We start from the raw sequence: 20,485 nt of genomic DNA on the forward strand, positions 1-20,485 counted from the left end.
CAACTATTTCAAGAGCCATTTTGATCAAACAAAAGAACAGCTTTGAAATGTTACCTTGTAATTTTAAAGAATCCTGGCGGTCACCAGATCAGGGTAACTCTTTTTAATTTCCTTTTTTTTAAAATAATTTTTAATGTGCATTTTAAATTATTTTGAAAAAATTTTCGGCTCAGCCCAAGTTTTATATTTCCAGCCCCGGCCAGGATTTTTTTAAAAATATATTATATTTATTTAAAATTTTTATAACTAATAATGGCGATTTAAATATTTGGTATTAAAATATATGGCCAGGCCTTGGTATTTTCTTCAGTGTCCTTTTGCCAATTAACCATTTTTTTATAAACCGATATATAAAAAAATATATCATTAAGAACATGTTGACAATAATATAATTAGCGTTTACATGACAGAAAATTTATTGGAGGCAAACACCCTGCATAATTCATTCCACAAAAATTTTTTATTAGGCGATGATATTTACCCACCTATTATGCTTTAACAACCCCCTGATAATAATTTTAAAATATCTTATAAGCCACCATTTATAACCTCACAACAATCTAATTAAACCCTTTCAGGCCGCCTCATAATTATTTAAACTAGGAATAACAAATAATCATTAGTTGGCGATAATCAACTAGTTATTACCAGGGATCCAAACCGAAACGAATATCGGTTTGGTTCGGGTTAGGATAAAAATAACGGTTCAAGGTTCAGGTTCGGTTCGTAAAAAAATAAAATATCGGTTCGGTTCGTACCTCTAAAAACCGGTTTGAACACTTTTGTATTCAAACCTACATATCGAATTATGTATAGGGAAAATATTTTTTTATTTTATCATAAATTTAAAAAACACATGTATAAAACCTTCATTTTTATTAATTGCACATTATAAAATAAAATTTAATTTATAAATATATATATCAATGATTAATTTTAATATGAACAATATTCTACTTTTTTTTACTTAATTTTTTTTTAATAAGCCGCACAATTAATATATTTTCAAAATTCGTCTAACTCAAATTACATCTATAGTATAAATTCAATTGTTGAAACAACTTTCTTGGGTAGCCGGCACTGCCAATATGATATCAGATTTGATGTGTCATTTATAATAATATTTTGGATTTAATTTTTCTTTAAGCATTATAATTTATAAGCTTAAAATATTTTAAAAATGTTGTAAAATGACAATATACTAAAGTTTATAAAAATTATGACCGACACTTATCAATCAAATGTGATTGATGATAATCTTTAAAATTATTCGAATATAATTGAGATCTAATAATAACTTACATATTATTTTATAAGCATTAAATCATGAGACTCGAACAGGTTCAGAGGCGTTTTAGCGGTTCGGTACAGGTCGGCTGGGATTTTTTTAGCGGTTTAGGTTCGGTTCGTTAAAAAATACCGGTTTTTAGCGGTTTAACGGTTTGGTTATCCCTGGTTATTACTAACTGTATTCTAAATATTAGCCATTTCAAACTAAACTAAAATATTATATGTGAATGAATGAGAAATAAATATTTGTTAATAAATAAAAAATTTATCATTTATTTTTATCATTAATCTACAAATAGTGCTACATTTACTTTTCCCTAAATCCCTCAAAAAAATTGGAGGCGAATCGTTCCTATTCCCCCCCTCCTCTCATGTCGCTGTATTAATAAAAAAATGTACAGATGTCGCTTGATTCAAAATTTTTATTTTTATTGAAATATATACCATTATAAATAATCCAAAACTAGTAGGAATAAATAGATCAACTTCTTATAATTTCTTTAGAAAGCATAATGCAGTCCCGTCTAATAGATAGCTTAGAAAGGGTAAAATGACTAATAAATTTTAATAAAATTACTTTAGAAATTCTTTCCGATATATTCAAAAATAATCAAGAGAAATTAAATGCGCGATTTGACGAAAAGCAAATAAAAAGTTCTAATGAAAAATTCCTTAACCGTGTTGATATTTTATCCCACTGCCAAGTGTTAAAAGGACTTTCATTTTATTATTTTGATCGTGGCAGATAGAAGAAAGAGTTTAAGAGTAAATAATTTTTCAAATTTAATGTTCAAATATAGTGGACCTTCGATATTGGAATGGATTCTTTTAAAAATATGCTAATTTTATGAAAAAGAAAGGATGATGACGATGAGAAATATTTCTGATATCATAATTTGATTGAAAATCAAACTAAATATTGTTTTGCATTATTTTAAATTTGAATGTATAAAAATAATCAACAATATTTTTGAATATTATATTTGTGCGTATTTTGAAATTTAATCGATCATTTTAATTTTAAAAAAACCTAATCTTTTTTGTAAGCATATAATTCTAAATAAAACTCATAAATTAAAATTATTATAATTTCCAATTGTGTTCGAAAGGAAATTATGAATGTAAACGAATATAAATATTTTTTTATTATGTAGCGTCACAAATTAATACATAATTTTTCACAGCTTTGGGGAAAAATATTAAGAATGAATGTTGAGAATCTTTCGGTTCCCTTCACCATAGCTCAAATTCAAATCACAACAAATTTAGGTAGTATCATCGTATCCGTATCGATCGTTAGCGCTGGCTATATGACTGCCCACGTGACCCCAAAACCATCTTAGGAGATCGTTTCCATTTTCATCCGATCCACTCGGCTCAGCGGACGATTCAAACAGATACCTATTGAAAGGGTCAGGGTTAAGTCGATCCAAGTTATCACCGCCATGGAAATTATTGATGAGCGAGAGACTGTCTTGGTCAAAATTCTGAACGTGTTTGTATTTTATTTTAACGAAGTTATATTTAAATTTTATATAGTATGTGAATTTGTTAAATCGATATCAACATATTCCAAGCAGAGAAAACCAAACGTCCACCCTATCTTTTATTCTTAAAGACGCTATATCGGGAAAGGATTAGCCCTGAAGACACTCAATCAGAATGGAACGCATCCAGGGCTGTCTTCGATATAATAATTTTAATTAGAATATAATATTTTTCTTATTGACAATACTTTATTTTATATTCATTATAAAATAAAACATAATACTTTATAAGAACTCGCTAAATATGGGGGAGATTTTTAAATATTCGTTATGAAATATCCTCTATTTTTAAGCTATATATATTTTTAAGTAAATTGAAATATAAATTCCATAACATTTAACAATATTATTTTAAAAATTATTGAGAACAAATAAAAAATATTCAATTTTAGCGATTTTTGTATTGACGATTTCGAATCTACAAGAATATGAAATGAAACTCAGGTAAAATTATAAAACGAGAAAGGTGATGACTAATTTTAGGGTATACAAAAAGTGGGTGTGAATCTCCAGAAAACTTGTTTTAAAATATATCATATATTAGACATTAATAGTTAAAAATATTACATTTTATGTTTAAATAGGAATTTTTATTTAACCTTTGTAAGATGTTTAAGTTCTAGGGTTCCGATAAGGAAACAATTATAGAGAATGAAAAAATTATAAAAAAAATAGATTCCCTTTTTTATCAGGGATCCAAACCGTTATTTGTAACGGTTCAGTTTGGTTACGGTTCATGATGTAAAAAATTATAGTGGTTACGTTTTGGTTACGGTTCTTAAGAAGAAATTTATAAAGGTTCGGTTCGGTTCAGCTAATTATAAAGGTTTATAAAGGTTCATTACGGCTAGAAATTTTTTTTTTATTGAAGCAACACCATCTTATAATTTATTTTTATTATAAGCATCTATGAATTATATATAAAAAATTATATAAGATTCAAAATAACTCATTTTTAAATATATTATTTGAACGTATAAGTAAGTAATATATTTTCTAATATAAATGGATTCCATTTTGTTCGTTGTGAAGACAACACAAATTTTAGCCCCTAAATAGCCCTTTCTACAGAAATTTGTGTTGCGGGAACCGCCAGTACTATAAGAGCAAGTTTATAAAATTCTGGATATTCAAATTATTTTCATTTTTAAAATATAAAAACTGAACCGGTTTGACCGTTTTTTATAAAGGTTCTTTTTACTCCTTCAAAAAATAATTATATCGGTTCGGTTACGGTTCAGATATTTATAACGGCTTATAATGGTTTAACGGTTCGTTACGGTTCACTCCGGGTCCCTGTTTTTTATTTATATAATTAAATAATCAAGAAATATTATTTTAAAAATTAAATAATCAAGATAAATTATTTTAAAAAATAACTTGGGCAAAAATGGGTTAATAGAAACAATATATTAATTAGTATGAACAAAAAAATTTTTTATTTTAAATTATATATTTCAAATTTTAAATAAATAATATTATATTAAGAATATATTTCATATAAAGAATAACATTCTGATGTTAATTCAATGCTATAGAAATTTAATAAATTAAAAATACAATTTGATATTTATGGCATGAATTAAATCGGAAGGAATATAAATTATTGTATATTATGAAGTTAGTTTTAGTTAAATAAAACTAACATTTTCAGTAGGGGATTCTGAATTATCCTGCGAGTTTTGTCTAGCCGTCAGGGTTTGTCGATAGGCTACAGTAGCATAAACCGCGACGAGAAGTAAGACAACGGCGTCATCAAGAAATCCCAAAATTCCGAAAACAGCCTCGGGCAGTGCGTCAAAAGGCGAAAGGAGATATAGAGCGGCTCCCAAGAAACAAAGAACCATGCGGGCACGAAACACGAAAGCCAAACCCGATACCGAAAAGAATTCGCCTATAGCGTGACGTAAGAGGACAGGTAAATCACGGATGTAGTCCATAATCTTATTGTAAAAAATGAGTGTTAAAATGTTGCAAATATTTAGTAGAGGGTATTATGGATGAAGTTTCAATAAAACATTTATAAAGTTCATATTATTGGCTAAGGCCATACCAGAGTATTCTAATATTTGGTGCTCGTAGTGTTGTTAAATGGCTAAGCCAAGTAGACTTAGCTACGACTCGAGCCTAGTTTCTACTAGATAAAACGACTCCGACTGAGCCGCATTAGTCGGCTAGCTTAGTATGCTCACTTAGTGAGCTTAGAACATCCGCTGTTGTCTTTGCCACTGGATTCGCCAAATAATCCTCAATCTCTTCTAAAGCAGGATTTATACACAATATAGGCATCTCTATATACAAATAATTAGAATTAATTTCTATATTTACCTTCTCAACATATACAATATATTAACCGAGATCAAATTAGATTCGGTATCCTCGAATTCATATTCCTGAGAAGAAGATGATTGATAACTACTAAATAAATTTTTCACCCTTTCATAATATCCCACTGTATTAATAAAACTAGGCAGAAATATCTTATTGACCCTTGGATTAAGAAAACTACCTACGTAGTTTTCAAATTTTGTCATATGCGACATATAAATAGCGCATTTCTCAAGCATCTTCTTCGAGTCCATTTTAATAGCCTCAATTTAATGATAGGCAGCCTGCCTATCTAACGTTCTATAAATTTTGTCTATATATAGAATTGCCATCCCAATTGTAGGGGATTTTTCTGAACATATTCACACGTAATTTTATAAAAAGGGTATAGAAATAATTCTAGTTGCTTTAAAAACGCAATCATCAATATTTAAAGAAAAATTTTCTTTCCCAAATCCTTGACAACCTGGATATGTTATATAAAATAAAATATTATTATAATACTTTATTAATACTAGGTAACATTATTACTATTCCATCTTGTTACCACATCCATTGGAATTCGGGCACCGCTAATATTTATATACTCTTGCATGTATTTCGGATTTTATGTAATTTTTTAACAAATTTTTCCACCATAATAGCTCTTTAGAAAAGGAATCTAGCCCTTCCTTTACTATAATATTTATAATGTGCGCAAGGTATCTATGATTATTAATACCTTTTTTATATTTTAACTGAAAATTTTCATTTATTAATTCTAAGGCGACTAATATATTAGAGCCATTGTCATGGGTGATGGCTAAAAAATTTTTTTCTATTTTAAAATTTTTAATTGATGATATAATTAGTTCATAAATATCTTCACCTTTGTGAGGGTAAGGAAACTCTAAAATATTTAGCAAAAAATTTTTCAATACCCAGAATCATCAATAAAATGCACGGTTATTGCACAATATGATATCGAATTTTGTGTCCATATATATCTGTTGTTAGAGAAACTAAGCCCTTGACATTTTTTTAAGATTTTTATTATGCCATCTTTGGCGCTTAAGAATATATTCGATTCGCAGTTTGTCGACAAACTAGCTTTATATTTCTGTTAGCGTATTTGAACATATCTTTAAAAGTTTCACTCTCCAAAATATTAAAGTATAAATTATTCCTTATGAGGCATCTCAAGACTAATTTATTCATATATAGATTTTCGGTATCAGATAATTTCTGGCTCCGAACAATGAAGACATCAATACATTTGATGGACAATGCTCCCGGATGTATAGACATATGCCTTCGTAAATTTGCTAAAAATATTTGTATAAGTACTTGAAGATAAATATAAAATTTGAATAGGGAGTAAAACATATTGAAAGTTTCGAAATATTAAAGATAAAGATGGTAGAAAAACCTATTCTAATTTAATGAGGCATTAGATATTATTAGACCTGTGCCCCGCCGTGAATTTTATTTATGCAGGAACAGCCGCCGATTTCATTCCAGCTCTAATTATTTATGTTTTTTAAATTTCTATTTAATGTAAAAAATAAATATGATATCTAATGAATGTTTTGATGTGCAGCTTAGATTTAATCCCATTTGATTCTATAAAGAATAAAGGAATAACTGATTTTCTAAAGTATTAAAATTAAAATGATTATTAAAAAATAAATTGTCTAAGATATCTAAGATAATTGATTCCTCGTCAGATTAGAAAATACATAAATGAATATTGGAGTGAGACAGGAAATAATTTAAAAAATGAATTAAACTTTATTAACAATGTGTTAGAAAAGAGCGCCCAAATAAATTATAATTCATTAAAATTTAAATAAATATCGTGCCATCACCGCCGACAATTTAGTAGGGTGGCAATGAAATAATTATAAAATACCTCCGCCGTCGATTGAGACATCGGCGAACAGGTCTAGATATTATATTAGCAGTAGATTCATCTAATGAAGGTTTAGATGATGTGGAGAAACCATTTAAATTAAAATTATTTATTTTAATCAGAGTCGCTAAGTAGAGGGCTATCTTTTTGGTAGTGATGGGTAGTAGCACGATAGATGCAGACAAAGATGCCCTAGTTAGAACCATAAAAACTACTTTGAAATAAAGGATACCAATATAAGTGAAAATGCCATTTTTATGTATTATATATTATGCATTTACATTATAAGCAAAAAATAAAGCAAATTTATTTCTAAATTTTTTTTTATAAAAAGTAACCTAAAAAGTAGCAACAGCTATTTTTAAAAAATAGTAGCTAATAGCAGCCCTACATTTTTTTGATGGGTAGCGATCGCGCGCTACTTTTAAAAATAGGGTTTAACAACTCAGATTTTAATTTGGTACTTTTATTGAATTAATATAATATAAAATATAGGTAAAAATTATGAATGATTATTTTTAAAAAAATATACTTGTCGCCGTACTAACACGATACATTTTTTGGCATAAAGAACATTTCCTATGTCTTTTTTTTTGGAGTATGGAAGAAATAATTCTTATTATTAAAATTATCAGAAATGTTCATCGAATCTTCCCTATGCATTTCCAACATTGAACTACCACTAAATAACTCAGTATGAGTCTATATAAAATAACGGCGGGGCACATGTCTAATAATATCTAATGCCTCATTAAATCAGAATAGGGTTTTCTACCATCTTTATCTTTAATATTTAGAAACTTTCAATATGTTTTACTCCCCATTCAAATTTTATATTTATCTTCAAGTACTTATACAAATATTTTTAGCAAATTTACGAAGGCATATATCTATACATCCGGGAGAATTGTCCATCAAATGCATTGATGTCCCTGATTCATTGTTCGGAGCCAGAAATTATCTGATACCGAAAATCTATATATGAATAAATTAGTCTTGAGATGCCTCATAAGGAATAATTTATACTTTAATATTTTGGAGAGTGAAACTTTTAAAGATATGTTCAAATACGCTAACAGAAATATAAAGCTAGTTTGTCGACAAACTGCGAATCGAATATATTCTTAAGCGCCAAAGATGGCATAACAAAAATCTTAAAAAAATGTCAAGGGCTTAGTTTCTCTAACAACAGATATATATGGATACAAAATTCGATATCATATGAATTCTGGGTATTGAAAAATTTTTTGCTAGATATTCTAGAGTTTCCCTACCCTCACAAAGGTGAAGATATTTGTGAGGTAATTATAGAATCAATTGAAAACTTTAAAATAGAAAAATTTTTTTTAGCCATCACACATGACAATGGCTCCAATATAATAGTCGCCCTAGATTTAATAAATAATAATTTTCAATCAAAATATAAAAAGGGCATTAATAGTCATAGATGCCTTGCGCATGTTATAAACATTATTGTGAAGGAAGGGATAGATTTCTTTTGGAAAGAGCTAGGTATGGTAGAAAAATTTGTAAAAAAATTACATAAAAGTCCGAAATGGATGCAAGAATTTATAAAAATTAGTGGTATACACGAATTCCAATGGATGTGGTAACTAGATGGAATAGCAAATTCATAATGTTATCTAGTATTAATAAAGTATTATAATAATATTTAATGTTCGATAATATTTTATTTTATATAGCACATCCAGGCTATCAAGGATTTGAGGAAGAAAATTTTTGGAGAAGAAAATTTTAATTTAACTATTGATGATTGTGAATTTTTGAAGCATCTCGAAATATTTTTATATCCATTTTATAAAATTACATGCAAAATATGTACAGAAAAGTCCCTACAATTGGAATGGCCATTCTATATATAGATAAAATTTATAGAACGTTAGATAAAATTAAAAAAAATATTATGGTTTTCTTAGTACATCTTCAATAAAATTTTATTTAAACATGTTAGCAATGCTTATTTTAGCCCATTTACGTCATATTAATTCGAAAAACTTTAAAAACAACGATTATGACAACACTTATCTATGGTACATCTTCACTAAAATTTTATTTAAACATGTTAGCAATGCTTATTTTAGCCCATTTACGTCAAAAAAATTCGAAAAACTTTAAAAACAACGATTATGACAATTGTCACTTATCTATGGTACATCTTCACTAAAATTTTATTTAAACATGTTAGCAATGCTTATTTTAGCCCAATTACGTCATAAAAATTCGAAAAACTTTAAAAACAACGATTATGACAATTGTCACTTATCTATGGTACATCTTCACTAAAATTTTACTTAAACATGTTAGCAATGCTTATTTTAGCCCATTTACGTCATATTAATTCGAAAAACTTTAAAAACAACGATTATGACAATTGTCACTTATCTATGGTACATTTTCACTAAAATTTTATTAAAACATGTTAGCAATGCTTATTTTAGCCCATTTACGTCAAAAAAATTCGAAAAACTTTAAAAACAACGATTATGACAATTGTCACTTATCTGTGGTACATTTTCACTAAAATTTTATTTAAACATGTTAGCAATACTTATTTTAACCCATAAACAACATATTCTTATTATAATTTTGTTCACATTAATCATTTTCCCAAAATTTAGCAATATACCAGATTTTATAAAAAAACAAAAAAATTGAGCAGACCCAACGAGTCGAATACACGAGCCGACTAAGTGAGCCGACCAATGCGGCTCATTTAGTTGACTCGAGTCAAAGTCGTTTTATCGACTAGAAACTAGGCTCGAGTCGTAGCTAAGTCGACTAGGCTTAGCCGTTTAACAACACTATGTCCTGGGGCGATATGTAAGCACACAGCCCATACAGATATTATTTTATTGACGCTATATTGTAAAATTTATATTCAAACTATTATAATTTTGGGCTTATTAATAGAAATTTCTAAGGCTATAATTTGTAGATATATCCTTTCATTGTTGTGGATCTACTATCGTTATTATTTGAAATTAACGATTTTATCAGCTTATTTTATTTTTTTATTCCTATCATTGCTACCAATCAATCATATATTTCAAAACTTAAACATTTTTTACAACAATGAATTTATGATTTCTCTGAAAATTATGCAACAATCCAAGACGCTGCTCAAGGATTCCACTGGAATAATAATGAAGCCACTATCCATCCTATGAAAGCATATAATAATAATAATTGGCAATATAGAAAACCTTAATTATATGGTAATATCAGTCACTTCAACATAATGTTATTGAAGTACATTTATACCAGACTAAAATGATAAAATTTTTGACCAATCATTTCAGCAAAAAGCTAAAAAAAATATATTACTGCGACGGATCAGCTGCGCAATATAAAAACAGGAAATTTTTATAAATCTGTGTTATCATAAATCAGATTTTGGTGTAGCAGCTGAATCGCATTTTACAGCTACAAGGAAAAGGTCCATGTGACGGGCTTGGCGGAACATTAAAAAGATTAGCAGCACGTTCAAGCCTTCAGTGCATCAGTTCTGGACACATTTTAAAGCCAGTTCATTTTTACCAATTTGCAAAACAAAACATGTCATCAGTAAATTTTACATATATAACCAACGAACAATACAATTTACAAGAGATTAAACTACGAGAAAGATTCTCCAGGGACTCGGGAAATACATGCCGTATTTCCTTTGAGTTTAAGTAAACTTAAATCAAAAATATATTCATATGCAGAGGACTTTCAAATTAACAATATCTCAAATGGCGATCATTTGTCTTTTGCCGATATTAAAGGATTCGTAACATATGTTTATGACGATTTTTGGTGGTTAGCCACAGTACTAAAAAAGAATGAAATTACTGAGGAGATATATACATTTCCTTTTTAATCCCCATAGACCATCACTTCTTTTACCCCACAATTGCGGAAAAGATATGGTTACACATTAATTAAATAATAACAATAGTAGATCCTATTACAGTGACAAGACATATCTACAAATTATCGTCAAGAAATTCTAATAATAAGCACAAAATGGGATAAGATTAAAACAAGTGGTATTTATTTTTATATTGTTTGTGTATAAAATTTTCAAATATGTTTATTTTACAATATAGTGTCCTCAGGGTTGGGCAAATTTTCAGAAAATTGTATTCGGATACAGATACTTTATAAAATTTTGTATTTACGATACTTGTAATAGTCAAAATCAAAATGTATAAAGCTTTATTTTCTTATCTATAATATAAATTTATAAAAAATATTTAAAATAAATTGTAGAAAATAACAAATTTATTATAAAAGATAATGCGATATTCCATTTAATAATTATATAATTAGTAAATAATAATAAATCAGCATCATTTTTTAATATTATTAATTTTTCAAATGATTTATCGTTCAATCTTTGACGATTTGGTCTATTAACCATATTAGCAAAGTTAAATAATCTTTCAACGGGGGCTGAGGAGGGTAATATTGTGTTATATTTAATAAATATTTCTTTTATATATTTATAACTATATAACATATTTATACTCCGCCTGTCATCTTTCATATAATTTAGGACCTCTATTTCAATATCATTTATTGAATTATTAGAATTGGATGTGGTACTTTTAAGGCAAAAGTAATCATCATCTTAACCAATTGAAGATTTTGTTGAAGTTTTAATTTCAATATCATTTTTAAAAACAATTAAAACTTCATGTAATAACAAATCCTGAAGGTATTTTTTTTCTTTTTCACCATCAATCCAACGATTTTTAAAATAGGGATGAGAAATAGTTGCCAAAAATGCACTTTTAAAATTGTTATCAAAATCATATATATTTTTAAATCTTTTATTTAAATAATTTTCTATGGCAATAGCTAATGGTTTGCAAAATTGTAGATTGGTTTGAATTAAATTTGTAATTTTTTTTAAGGACATTTAAAATTGGAGCTGATTCTCCATAATAGCAGTTGATTTCACTCTGTATTTTGTCAATCGCTATAGCCAATGGGGCCATTATATTGCAATATTCTTCTAAATATTGAATTTCAATATCTCTTAATTTAGGAAATTCTAATTTTTGACATAATTTAGGAAGTTCGCCTTTAAATTTTAATAAACTATGAAGACTATCATACAAACTATTTTATCTAATATGCAACAAGGTGTAACTAATTGTTTTCCTAAAACTGCTTTGATAAGTTCTGCAGTTTTAGGCCTATTATTTGCATTCCATAACTTAGTACATTTAGCTATTGCAGGATGATGAATTTTAAAAATGCTAGGAGAATCCTTAAGAGCTCTCTAGACATCTGTTGTGGCAATTAGATTTATCGTATGGCACAAACAACGAATGTGTTTAGGCAATGTTATTGAGGTTTCTTTAGACCCTTAAATAAACAAATAAATTTACAATATCATAATAAATTTTAAAGAAGTATTAAATAATACTTTCAATGATTTCGAATTGTATACATTCATCATCATTGATGTCAAAGTCATTCTCTACAGCTTCCATAGAATATCCAAACTCCTTGAAAGCTTTCTTAAAGTTAGAGCCGTTATCTGTAACAGTTGCTATAACTTTTTCGTCAATACCAAAGTCACGATGAATTTCTTTATTCTGATCATCTTGAAGTACTTCAAAAAATTTGCCATTAAGTATGCTTAGTTTAAATTTATTGTTATAATTTTCGGTTTAATAATCATCTGAAGACGAAGATAAACATATTTTCTATTTTCTTCTTCCGTAATTTTAAAATAGACAGATATAAAACGATTCAAATATGGTAGTTCTAATTGTTAGCAAATTGCTATTTGACGACCAACGTCATATATCAAAAATAATCTTAAAATATCTAAATTTTGATTAAATTTTTCTTTTAAATCTTAAAACAATATCATTTTAAATTTTAATACTATTTAAATTAACCAATATAAATTTTTTTTAAAAGTATCTGTATCTTTTTGAATACAAAGTTGGTTAAGATACAAATAATTTTAAATAATATGTATCTTAGATACTAGATACTTTCCAAAATTTTAAAAAAGATACAACTTGTATCTTAGATACAAATATCCGCGATACTGCCCAACCCTGAGTGTCCTAATAAAATCATATCTGTATGGGCTGCCTGCTCACATATCGCCCCAGGATATCATTCTTGATTATATTCAATTGATTTTTTAATTTTAGTCACAACACTATTCATATTTTTATTAAAAATTATATATTATAAAAAAAATTAATATAACGCCATCTATATTGGATTTTTTTATTTATAAAAATTCAAATAAAATTGAAAAAACAAAAATGGTTATCGAGATTTTTTATTAAATCGTTTAATATAAAGGTAATAAACATTTTTAGTAAATATCAACACCCAAAAAAAATCCCTTCCTAATAATGTTAATTTTTTATTTTTACCGGAAATAAGAAAACACTTGAAATTTTTTAATTTTTTTTTTATATTTTCCAACGTAAAATTTTAAGGGCTATAAAATGATATATACTTTGTAACTCTATCTCAAGTATTTTTTAAAATAACAAGATTTAATGAAATCACGCACTTCGTGATTTTCAACTTTGAAGGCGTATATCTTTGGATCTGGTTAATATAGCAACTCTAAAATTTTAATTTTATTAACATTTACAACATAAATAACTAACATGCCAAGTTTCATTCATTTTTGAGATGGTCGGCCGAATCGCTGATCAATTTGTCATGGAATTACCCATATATTTATTCATTGAATTTCAATATTAAACCAATATAATATCAAATTTGTAATGGATAGTTAAAATCAAGACTACTTCTTTTTAAATATTGACTCCCAAGCACTAAATAATGGCAACCCTAAGCCAATATTTGTTTCTTAAGATTGGATCAATTTTTAAAGATATTTTTTCTAATTTGATATTAGATATGGACCCTCCTTCTTAATAATATTAAGCTAAATATTTATGGGTGCTTCAGATGTTTCGATTTTAATATCGAATATTTCATTTTTTGAATAATATTAGCGAACATCAATTTCTGATTATTCGAATAAATTATTCGTATCGAATGGTAATCATTATTCAATTGGTTAGTATAAATATTAATTTGAACGAATAATTTTACTTTTTCAAAATTTCATCTTAGATTTAATGTAGTTGTTTATTTTAAAGATATAAATTATAATTGATTAAGATGTATATATTTTATAAAAATATGTTATTTATAAAAATATGTTATAAAATAAATTTCATCCAACTATAACATATTAATTGCACATATATTAAGTTTATGCATAACATTTAAAGCCAGTTTTTAAGACATGTATAATAAGATAACGCTTTTCGTAGGATTTTATCCGTCATCATATAGCAAGTGGAGTGATGATTATTATTTAAAAAATTTGATAAATTTTACATACAATTACTTAAATATAATTTTAATTCAATTTTATTTTTAATAGGATTACTTATATGTAAAATTTATAAAATTTTGTAATAATCATCACCTTGCTCTTAAATATTTAAACATAATTTATATTAGAGATCTGCAAAGTTAGGCAAGGCCTGTAACCGCCCCGAGTCCGTCGGGCATAATTCTATTTAAAATAATCGGGATCGGGCTGGGCCTAATATTTTTAAAAAAAATTCGGGCCGGGTCGGACCTTGAATATATCTAAATTTATCAATTTTATATTGAATTTTTTATGTAAAATAAAAATTTTTGATTTAATTTATTGAAACTAAACGCTATATAACATATGTCTTTTATAATTTCTAGATTTAAATAAATTCGGGACTGGCCGGTAAATTTTTTTAAAATAAATTTCGGGTTCGGGCCGGGGCGGCTAAACTCTTTAAAAAAATTTCGGGTTCGGGCCGTGCCGTCAAAACTTTTTTAAAAAAATTTCGGGCCGGGCCGGGCTTGAAAAATAGGCCCGATGCAGATAACTAATTTATATAATCTTAATTTAAATAATGAGCAATTAGATTGTTAAAAAATTGTGATAAATTTTACATAGAATTACTAATATATAAATTTCAATTCAATTTATATCTTTATTATGAGCAATTAATAAAAAATTGATAAATTTTACATACAATACAATTACTTAAAGAATACTATAAAATTATAAATTACCTTCACAATAAAAAATTCAATATGAAAAGTAAAAAATTAAAAAAGGAGGTTAATATAACACGTGATTAAATAAGATAATAGGATAGGACCAAAAATATGAAGCAAAATTATATCTACTTTGCACTTAAAATATGGAAAAAAAATAATAATCACAATTTCGGAAATTTTAAAAATAAGATATTAAGCTATAAACTAAAAATTTTATAAAAATAAACAAAAAATATCCGAATAATATTAGTGAATATTAAAATGGAATTATTAGACAAAGAATAATAACGATAATAACAAACAAATCATTAGATAAGTTAAATATTAATATAAAATATCGAGTATCAAATATTAGTCACTACTTCCGAGCCCTAAATCATGAGTTTTATTAGGGAAACTCCGCTTATATGAAATTGATTAGATAGTAAATTAGTCTAGGAAAATAAACATTGATAGGGGTTTGAATCCAATGATAAGACAAAATGTCCAGAGAATTAAATATAATATATTTTTCATGTTTTGGGACATTTATTTATATTTCCCTAAAAAAAATTGAGATAGGCCTGGGTTGTAATTATCTACTTTAAGGCCTAGACTGGGCCATATATTTTAAAATCAGCTTTCGAGTATGGGGACCTACCCAAGCAGACCTTGGTAAGTATAGATCTCTGGTATATATATAATATACTTATTCATATCATGAGTCCACAGGCCCAGCCCGACCAGGACCATGGTAACATCATCAATGAAATATGGGCTCTGCCCATCGACTGAAAACTATTAATGTTTTATTTCCTTTTATTCTTCCATTTTTCTAATTGATTATCACAATTATAAATTGAAATATAAAGAATAAGAAAAGTTTTCAAAAAAATGAGTAGTTGTGAAATAATTACTATTCATATCCATATATTTTGAAATAAATAGAATAAATATATATAAACATCATTAAATTAGCAAAGTTATTAATAAATATTTAAATTTAACGCATATTAAATAGAGAATATAATATTTTAAAATTCGGACTGCAGGCCAGATAAAATATTTGTCATCAGGCCGAGAGGGGGCTTGGGCCAACAAAATCGATTCTGTAGGTCTTTAAAAAATTTAATCCTGGTCCATATTGAGCTTTAGAAAATCTTTATAATTCAAAGAGACTTTAACGGGTAACTCGAACCTAAGATAACGTAAATCATAACCACTTAGCCAATTCAGCCATCTACAAATGATTATTTACGGTAGGATTTAGTAAATCTAAACTTTGCGCTTTTTTTTTAAATTTGAAAGGACTGATTTTACGGTAGTATTCTAGCATATAGCCGTGCTGTGAATTTTTAAACTACTATTAATTTATATGAATTTTTTTATTATATTAAATTTCCTATAAATGTAAAAAAATATATAAATTTTGGCGAAGTTGTCCGAAAATCATAGTGTATGTATTTTATACATTCCTTTAAAATCAAGTCTTTCGAAATTAAAAAAGGCATGATATGAATAATTTAAATCTAAAAATAAATCCGAGTCAATAAAATATAGCCATAGATTTGCTAAAATACCAATATGATAATCTTCAATTTCTAAAATATAGATAGGTCTATCATTGAAGCAAGGGGAAGAGGGAAATCCCCCTTGATAATTTTTTTGAATAAAAATGGATATTACTCTACCCCTACCATTTCTCATCCACAAATGAATAAAATAAATTATCATAATAACGCTAATAATTTTTTAAAATAATGATTAGAAATTTAAAATTTTCCAGGAAAAGGTAATTAAAAACAAACTATATAATGTAAAATAAATATTAAATAAAGATAAATGTAACCCGAAAAATGTTGGAACAAAATGAATCAAGGGGCAGGGGAATGAGGGCGAAGTCCCCTTAGGCGTCGCCTATGATTTGTTTATTTTTGTGTTAGTAGACCGTCAATTTAAATATTATAGATGAATAAATTATAAAATTTTGAGAAATTTATGAATAAATCAGTTGTTATAATCAAAATTGGTTAATTAATATAATAAAAATACCGATCGTGGGCTATCTGAGAAGCGTCTATTATATTTATTAATTTCAGCAGTAACTTTTTCTTTTTCGACATTGCTTACATCTGTTTCGTCATTTATTGTGGGAAAACATGGAATTATAAGTGTAATCTGTCATTTAAAAAGTAATTGGTATAAAAATAGTAATAATCAGAAGGTCGTAGGAAGTATCTTGAGCTGGAACTATTTTTTCAAGAACGGCTCTTTCCTGTATATTTTTTTAAAAAATCCGACCAATCAGATCCGAATTTTTTTCTTATAAGATCAGCGTCCTCCAAATCCGTATTTAGAAATAGGTTCAAATCCGATCTGAAAACAGAAATGAAAATATTGGGTTTAGGTAAAGGTATGATTAAAGAAAGGAAATTAAAGTGATAGAAGAAAGCATAAATTTTTACCGTTTTCCTATAAAAAATTTTTTATAAAGGTATTAGGATAACAATAAATTTAAAATTTTGTCGAAGTTTGAATCCGGCTTGAATCCTATAAATTTTGTCCAAATGTAGATTTTGGTTAGATCGTACAGATCTTTGTGCTCTAATAAGTTTTTTAATTTATAATGCAATTTATTATGATCTAATAATAGACTAAAAATTTTAACGAATCAATTATATTGAAAATGGATCGAATCAGATCGGGCGGATATTTTTTTTAAAACCCGATTTAATATTTTTATTGTTTTTTGTTATTTTATATCAAAAATTTAAATTATTTGTAAGTTTAAAAAAATCGAATTATTTTAAAAGATAAAAATAGCTAAAAATTTGGTTTTTATTATATATTATTTGCAACAAGAAACGGGTTTAAATATATTAACGAGTATAGTTAGGTAATTACTAGATTTTTGGCCGTTTAAGCCTTTTATTAGCCGGCTAAAAAATTAGCTAACCCGAGATTTTAGCCGAATAGCCTCGGGATTTTTCTTTAAAATATAGCAGCTCAATTTTGAAAAAAAATACAAGTATAAATTTAAAAGCCTTAATGTTAAAGGACTTTCTCCGGTTGCGCCTGTAGATTGAGCCGATATTTAGCCATTACCCAACTATACTAAAGGGTCACATTCAGTTAGCGTTGCTAAGCTATTCGATTTACTCAATAAGCAAAATAAAATTAGCCAAGTGTGGAGATTTTGCTCAGATGAAAGTTGTATATCTATTGGCAAAATTTCGAGGCTTAGGCAATATTATTTTGGCTCTTAATTTAGCTGTTATAAAAAATCGACAAAATAGAGCCATTTAGCACCACTACATTCAGCTAAACATTACCCCTATTTTAAATAAGATGATTAACTTTTGGAGAATTAAATAAACAAGATAAACGTAATCATTCGTTAAAATCAGTTGGTTTTTTTATTAGTAAATAGTGATTTTTTTTATGTTATTGGTTTAAAGATAAATGCTAAATAGAAATCAATATAAATATCGGATTGGTTTTTAGCAATATGGGAAAGATCGGATCGAATCGGTGAAAAATTTGTGGATAGCATAGCCTATATTTTAATGTAAATCTAATGGACTTACATTTTTTGCAAATAAAAACTATATGTAATGATATATCAGCAATACATTTAATTTTTTGCCGATATCATGGGACCATATTATTTAACCACCATAAAAGTTAGCTGAATAACCTTATGATTTATTTACAAAATATTTAAATATTTTTTAGTTTACTAAACAATTAACAAAATAGTTTTAGAAAGCTGTCCCTTCGCCTACTTCCCTATTCTATGAAATTATTTTTATTATATTTTCCACTCTGAGGCCATTCTAAAAAAAGAGAACTTAACCACAATTCGAAAAGAAGACAAAATCTCAAATTCAAAATTAATTTGATCCTAATTTAATATAGTATTTATTTGTATAAAAGTAGATGAATTTAAATAAAACATGGTAACATTTTATATTAGTAAATTTTTAATATGGCACCAAGTATCAGGTAGTATCGATATCGGCAAAAAAAAGTGTTATAGCTTGTATCTTTCATAATAAAAATGATCAAAATTAAAAAGATAATTATTAGGGATGTACCGATAATTTTCATCGAATCGGGCCGATATAAAATTTTCCGATACAATAAAATGGCGTCATAATTTTAAAAAAATATATTTCAAATTTCATATTTGTTTATTACTTATTTTGTAAATAGATCAATTTGTATTAATAAGTGATTTATCAAAAAAAAATTTACATACCTTTTTAGATTCATGAATATAAACTAAACTGACCATTATAATATATTTTAATGACTTATGTTATGGTAGTTAAATTATAGATGTAATATTATTAGAAATGGTATATGAGATGAGTAGATGGTAGTGATGAAAATCACTCCATTTGAACCGAAACCGTTTTTAAAAATCAGTAAAATATAAGTTTCAGAAAAAATAATGCCTAAGTTTCGAGATTTCGCTAATAGATGTTCAAACCTTTGTGTCATCTATGAGCAAAATCTTCAGCTCGCTTAATATTTTCATGAATCTATTGATCTATTTACATAATAAGTAATATTTGAAAATTAAAACGATTAGTATGTTTACAAAATACCAAATCAGATGATATCGGATCGATAATCGACGATATCAATTTAATATCGGATCGACCTCCAAAAAATGGTATCGGTACACCCCTAGTTATTATTTTCTGATAGTTTTAAAAAAATTTTTATTTATATTAGATGGGAAATTTGAATTTCCCAACCTACGGAATGAGGAAATTTAAATTTGATATTAATTACTGTTTGTCTGCATACTGGACATGACATAGCTGATAAACCCCATCGACCATGTAGCCAGTAAAGCGTCAAACATTTTCCTGCATTAGATTATATAAATGATTTTGTTTAATTCATAAATTTATAATAACAATTAGGCCTTGGAAAGAATATTCAATTCGTTTTTAGAATACGATTACAAATAATGATGTATATACATATTTTAAAAAAATTCTAATAACTTCATATATTCCCTTTTTATCAACAAATGAAATTTTATAGTGTAAAATTATAAATTTTCGTAATATTGTCCAACGTAGGTAATTGTAAAAAGGCCAAATTTTTATTATTGAATCGAAACATATACTTTTAGAAACTGTTTTACATTAAACATAATACTTAAATTAACAAAAAGTAAAATACTAAACCATCATAAAAATCTTTTTAATAGAATTTCTTATTTTAACCAATGAAACAACTCCGACAATATTATTTTGAGCGGGAGCCTATTGTATTAATTTTTATATAGATAAAAATATTTATTAACAGGATTATT

The 20,485-nt window shown here is 26.9% G+C and overlaps 1 protein-coding gene across 1 annotated transcript in view; it reads right to left on the bottom strand.

The window, feature by feature from the left end:
- Nucleotides 1-2,142: 2,142 nt before the first annotated feature.
- The window catches only part of LOC135923237 (E3 ubiquitin-protein ligase RNF170-like), a 30,046-nt gene continuing 11,703 nt past the window's right edge, over nt 2,143-20,485 (bottom strand). The window contains exons 4-7 of the mRNA XM_065457882.1: nt 19,954-20,030; nt 17,203-17,328; nt 4,484-4,780; nt 2,143-2,777 (exon numbers count right to left, since the gene is read on the bottom strand). Coding sequence (XP_065313954.1) covers nt 2,556-2,777; nt 4,484-4,780; nt 17,203-17,328; nt 19,954-20,030 — 722 coding nt within the window. The 3' untranslated portion in view covers nt 2,143-2,555. The remainder of the gene's footprint in view (nt 2,778-4,483; nt 4,781-17,202; nt 17,329-19,953; nt 20,031-20,485) is intronic.

This window comes from Gordionus sp. m RMFG-2023, chromosome 2 (genome assembly GCF_954871325.1).
Source record: "Gordionus sp. m RMFG-2023 chromosome 2, tfGorSpeb1-WG-v2, whole genome shotgun sequence".
Lineage (NCBI taxonomy): Eukaryota > Metazoa > Nematomorpha > Gordioida > Chordodea > Parachordodidae > Gordionus > Gordionus sp. m RMFG-2023.